At 63.5% G+C, this 5,433-nt stretch overlaps 1 protein-coding gene across 1 annotated transcript in view; it reads left to right on the forward strand.

The window, feature by feature from the left end:
• The first annotated feature begins 1,312 nt into the window (after window positions 1–1,312).
• MKNK2 (MAPK interacting serine/threonine kinase 2) overlaps window positions 1,313–5,433 on the forward strand; it is a 6,530-nt gene continuing 2,409 nt past the window's right edge. The window contains exons 1-10 of the mRNA XM_085314819.1: window positions 1,313–1,493; window positions 1,661–1,742; window positions 1,839–1,940; window positions 2,086–2,183; window positions 2,961–3,040; window positions 3,369–3,442; window positions 3,668–3,772; window positions 3,857–3,912; window positions 4,035–4,130; window positions 5,178–5,431. Of these exons, the coding sequence (XP_085170945.1) occupies window positions 1,841–1,940; window positions 2,086–2,183; window positions 2,961–3,040; window positions 3,369–3,442; window positions 3,668–3,772; window positions 3,857–3,912; window positions 4,035–4,130; window positions 5,178–5,431 (863 nt within the window). The 5' untranslated portion in view covers window positions 1,313–1,493; window positions 1,661–1,742; window positions 1,839–1,840. The remainder of the gene's footprint in view (window positions 1,494–1,660; window positions 1,743–1,838; window positions 1,941–2,085; window positions 2,184–2,960; window positions 3,041–3,368; window positions 3,443–3,667; window positions 3,773–3,856; window positions 3,913–4,034; window positions 4,131–5,177; window positions 5,432–5,433) is intronic.

A 5,433-nucleotide genomic window follows, 5' to 3' on the forward strand; every position in this document is an offset into this window, starting at 1 on the left:
GGGGTGGTGGGGCAGCTCGGGGGCGGGGAGGGGGGCTTTGCCCGCACTCCCGCTCCGCTGCGGCCGCGGCTCCCCCCGGGCTGAGCCGCTCTGCTGCGAGCGGCCGAATCGCGGCTGCGAGCGCTGGGGGCGGCCCTGGCGCCCACCCAAAGGCCCATCAGGCACCGTCGATCTTGGGGCCTGTTGCGCAAGCGCCTCGCGCCAGGGCCAAATCCTGCTGCTGGCCGGGTTGGAGCAGGGGGTGGCGAGGGCGGCGCGGGGCACCCACGGTCCCACCGCCCTGGCGCCGTCACCCGTGCCGGAGGGCGACGCGTCCCGTCGCAGCCCCTTGGCCCCGGATTTCCCAGCTCGGGGAGGCGGCGGGTGTCCTCGGGGAGCACCGCGGACCTGTTGCTGGGGAGCGCTCGGAGGMGAGCGAGCAGCAATTTTGCAATCTTTTTGCAATTTTGAAGGGCATGCAAACGCGGACTGTGCGGGGTGCTCCCGCTCGCTCCGGGGTCCGCGGCGGTGCGGGAGCCTCCCCGGCCCCGCGGGGTCGGCTGGCTCGCTGGAGCGTGGCAGCCGGCTGCAAGCGGCAGCAGAAGTAAACAGGCGCTTTCTAGTTGTTTCCAGCCGTGGCGGCCGTGTGTGCCGGCCCCGGGGGTTAGCTGCTTCCCGGGACTCGATCCGGGCTGGCGCCCTTCCCAGGCGCCCGGGCACTGGGGCGGGTTTGGAAACGCTCCGGAGAAATCCACCTCCGCCCAAATAGCTTTCGTAACCTCTGAGAGGCTGACGGCATCTGCTCTCCTTTCTGCTGGCCCGCGGCGGGTGACGTCCCGGCGTCCCCCGCGACTCCGGGGGTGCCGAGGGGGCCCGTCCCCGGCGCCCAATGCCGGGTGGCATCAGGGATCAGGTTTTCCTTAGGGGCTGCCCATCCCGCTGCTCCCAGCGAGGCTTTGGGCTGGGCACAGAGGATAAATCCCAGCTGGATCCTGCTCCCAAAGGAGCTCGGATTGCAGGCATCCCACCAGCTTGGTTGGACCTCAGGGCCAGGCGTTGCTGGCTGAGGAGCTGCCCCCATGGCTTGGGTGACATCCCTATTGCTGGCACGGGGAAGCGTGTGGAGTGCTGCCGTGGCCCGTTGGTCCTCTGCATGTACCCGCTGCTGGGCYGCTCGCCCTGACATTTCCCCAACAGAGCTGGCGCCGTGACCCTGGGAAGTGCTTTGAGGAGCTCTGGGAGGGGGGTGGCTTGCTGGTTTGGAGCTCTCCCAGCGGCRCCCAGTGGCACTTCTCCCCCTCAACATAGTTCAGATATAGGTGGAGGTTTGGGGTTGGGTTGGTGCAGACAGCCTCTGTGCTGTGCCAGGGCTGGTTGCAGGCACGAGCCCAGAGCAGTGTCCCCATCAAGAGACATGTTCAAAGCCTTACTCCTCCTTTCATGCCTTGACTCGGGGCTTCTCTGCTGGAGCAGCACTGGTGACTTGGTGTCTCAGTCCCATCAGGGATGAGCAGGTACTGCTTGCTGGGGTGAACAGAGAAGGTGCCAGCACCAGGCGCACATTGGGGTCCTCGTCCTTGAGCAGCTTCATGGTGGCTCAGCTCACCATGGAGGTGGTGAGGCCGGGCTATGGCAGCTCATCCGGTGGCTGCCACCTCACTCTYATTCTTGCTGTCCTCAGGGCCAAAACCCCTTCGATCTGGAGTTCGACCAGTCCAACCACCTGGAGTGCGTCTTCAACTTCGAGTGCCCGCCCCGTCCTGGTGAGCGTGGGGACGAGGGGCAGCGCCCGGCCGGCTTCGGGGCGTGGTGGGGGCAGGCTGGGCACTCATGCTGGGTGCCTCTCTGCTCTGCCGCAGACATGCCGTCAAGCCAACCCATCGATATCCCCGATGCTAAGAAGAGGAACAAGAAAAAGAAGCGCTGCAGAGCCACCGACAGCTTCTCCGGCAGGTTTGAAGGTGAGCGTGGGGCGAGCGCTGGGGTGTCCCCGGGGCGGGTGATGGTGCCGGGGGAGGGTCCCGCTGTTGAGCCAGCGGGGATGCAAGTGGCGTGCGGTGATTTACGCCCCGCTGGAAGCAGCTGATGGTCACCCTGCTCCCCCAGATGTTTACCAGCTGCAGGAGGAGGTGCTCGGCGAAGGCGCTCATGCCCGGGTCCAGTCCTGTGTTAACCTCATCACCAGCAAGGAGTACGCAGTGAAGGTAAGGCTCCGGGGCACGGTGCCAGCCGCTCCGGGATGGTGCCAGGCTCGTGCCTGCTGCCCAGCCTCTGCGTCCCGGTGAAGGCACGGGAATTGGAACTGCTGTGGGCAAAGCAGGGATGCTGCAGCTGCTTTGCCCAGCRCAGAGCACCTGCACGTGGGGGTGTTGGGGCTCGTGGGCAAAATCCTGCTGGATTTTGGAGCATAGAGCTGGGGAAAAGGGGCTCGGATGCCCCAGCATGTGCAGTGCAATAGGAGCCTCAAATCACCCCCTTGCAATCACCCTGCTGGGTTTTTGGAGCGTCATCCAGGCCTGCTCCATTGAGGGGGCACTTGCCAAAGCTACGTGGCAAAGAGCCTCATTGCTGGTGGGAGCTCCTGCTCCGCGTCCTGGCCACAGGAGCCCCCGGAGCAGGGCCAAAGGGCCCTTCTCTCCTGCCAGCYGGGGCTGCAGCCTCTGAAGTTCCTGGTTTGGCCGCACACGAGTCTCCCCAAGCTCTCCCTGGCGATGCCTTGGGAAGGGCTGGCCCGGCTTGGCACTGCTGCCTGCGAGGGAACGGCCTCTTCTGCAGCCTTAACCCTTTAGGGCACCGCCGGCAGCTTGGCCTTGCTCCAGCCCAGCCTCTCGCTGTCCCCTCCGGGTCCCCAGCCCTCGGTGGCACTGCCAAATACCCATCTGGGTTGGGGTGCAGCTGCGGCCATCCCTGTTCCCCCGCCCCCCCTCCTCCCCCCACCAACCTGCTTATGAGCCTCCCCCTCGTCTCCTTCTGCGTTTCAGATCATTGAAAAGCGCCTGGGACACATCCGGAGCAGGGTCTTCCGGGAGGTGGAGATGTTGTACCAGTGCCAAGGACACAGGTACCGTGGGCGAGGCGACAGCCTTTGCGAGGAGGGGACAGGGTGCGCCAAGGCCAGGCTCGATGTTGGGACACCCGTGGGATCCAACCCACAGCTCTCCTGGGCAGTGATCCCTCGCCATGCCACGGCGCAGTGTCTCGAGGCTGCTTTAAATCCTTTATTCCCCTGGCCCTTGGGTTTTGATCACTCAAAACCCGATTTCCCCTGCGGGCRTCAGTCCCATGTCCCAGTTCCCCCTGCTGCTGCCAACTGCGGACCCCCGCGTGGGACAGGCGATGCTGGTGCAGTTTTCCGGGTGATGCTGGGCTGATGCCGGGTGTCCTTGCAGGAATGTCCTGGAGCTGATCGAGTTCTTCGAGGAGGAGGATCGCTTTTACCTGGTCTTCGAGAAGATGCGGGGAGGTGAGTGCACCACGGTGTTAGCCACAATTTTCCCCCGCCTTGGAAAAGTGGCTGCAAGTGGCCAGACTTCCCAAGCCACCAGGTGAAGTGTGAGCCCCTGGGGCTGGCAAAACCTGCAAAATTCCCTAAATCGGAGCGGTTAGGGAGGAGCTGGCAGYCCAGGAGTCCTGGCCACTGTTGAAGCTGGGTCCTGAGCAATTGCTCTGTGCTCTCGCCCGGCCCCAGGCTCTATCCTGACGCACATCCATCGGAGGCGCCACTTCAATGAGCTCGAGGCCAGCGTGGTGGTGCAGGATATCGCCAGCGCCCTCAATTTTTTGCACAACAAAGGTGAGCGGTCCCCAAAGTAGGATGGGTTTTTCTTTTTTTTGCCCTGACTTTACTTTCTTTAATTTTTTTCTTTTCCTTTTGCAGGAATAGCGCACAGGGATTTAAAACCAGAAAATATTCTTTGTGAGAGCCCCGACCAGGTGAGCGGCTGGCTGCTGCCTCTTGGGTGCTCAGCCCCTCCGCTGTGGTGAGCTGGGGGGCTATGGCGGGTCCCGGCTGCCGCGGTGGCRCCTAACCGGTGCCTCCTGCTCTGCTGCCCCAGGTCTCCCCGGTGAAGATCTGCGATTTCGACCTGGGAAGCGGCATCAAGCTCAACGGCGATTGCTCGCCCATCTCCACCCCGGAGCTGCTCACACCGGTGAGTGCCCGCGCGTGCGTGCCGGCCAAGCGCCAAAGCCAGCCCCCGGGGCCCTTATCGGCGCGGCGCAGGCTCCTGCGAGCTGAGACGGGGAAGGGGGGGGAGAGTTCAGCCCCGGCCGGAGGCTGCTGCGACGCCCAGCCCGGCACGTCGCCCGGGGGGGGTGCGTGACGGTGTGGGTTGGCAGAGGTGGGGAGCAGCACGCAGCAGCCCTGAAACGCCCCGATGTTTCCCTCCTGGCATTTTCCCCTGGGCTGGTGCAAGCTCTGGATTTCACAGTTGTAGAAAGTTACCAGTTCTCTGCTGCGCAGGGCCTGGAGAGTTAAAGCTTTGCAGCTCAAAGGCTTTTTTTTTTTTTTTTAATTCCTGTGGCATCAGCTGTTCTGTGCTTGCCGAGGCCTCTCGTTACAGGGCTGATTATCTGTTTGCTGCAGCTTTTTTTCGTCCCCTCGTCACAAGGCCCGTGTGGGCTGACGGGTCATGTGAGCTGGAAAGCCCCAGACGGTCCGGGCAGAGGGAGGGAAAGGGGCCTCAGAGACATCTGTGCCTCTCCTTACATCAGCTGTTAACCCCTCCGSCCCCGGACGGAGCCGGAGCCCGTCTGCTCGTGGGGCGGAGGAAMAAGCAGAGCAGGATTTTTTTGTTTTTGTTCGTTTTTTTTTCCCTGGCTGCCTGTGGCACTTGGCTGGTGCAGCTTCTCCCGCGGGCAGGGCTGGTGCCTTAATTAACCTCGTGGATGCTCCTTTGCATCCCAAGGTGGTGCCGGGAACTGCAGGGACGTCCGGCAGGGAATCATATCCCTCAGAGCTGGCCAGCAGCTTTTAAAATTTTTAATTTAATTTTATATTTTTGGAGGTGTTAGGGTGGGGGGGAATAGGCGCCTGACGTGGTGGCTCCCGGTTGAGATGATGCTTTGCCGCGGTTCCTGGGAGAAATGAGTCTTTGCTGGAGGAAACGGGGTTGGGGGGGGCGGGTTGGAGATCCCGGGTCGGGYGCCGGTTTTGGGAGGAGGGAGCTGATGCCGAGCGGGCCGCCCTCGCCCTGCAGTGCGGCTCCGCCGAGTACATGGCCCCCGAGGTGGTGGAGGCCTTCAACGAGGAGGCGTCCATCTACGACAAGCGCTGCGACCTGTGGAGCCTGGGCGTCATCCTCTACATCATGCTGAGCGGCTACCCGCCCTTCGTGGGCCACTGCGGCTCCGGCTGCGGCTGGGACCGCGGCGAGGCCTGCCACACCTGCCAGGTGAGGGCCCTTCCCCAAGATGGCGGCAGCCCCCTGGCATCCCCCCCTTCCCCAAGATGGC

This window comes from Rhea americana, unplaced genomic scaffold (assembly GCF_003343005.1).
Source record: "Rhea americana isolate MKP2758 unplaced genomic scaffold, rheAme1 scaffold_412, whole genome shotgun sequence".
NCBI classification, from domain to species: Eukaryota; Metazoa; Chordata; class Aves; order Rheiformes; family Rheidae; genus Rhea; species Rhea americana.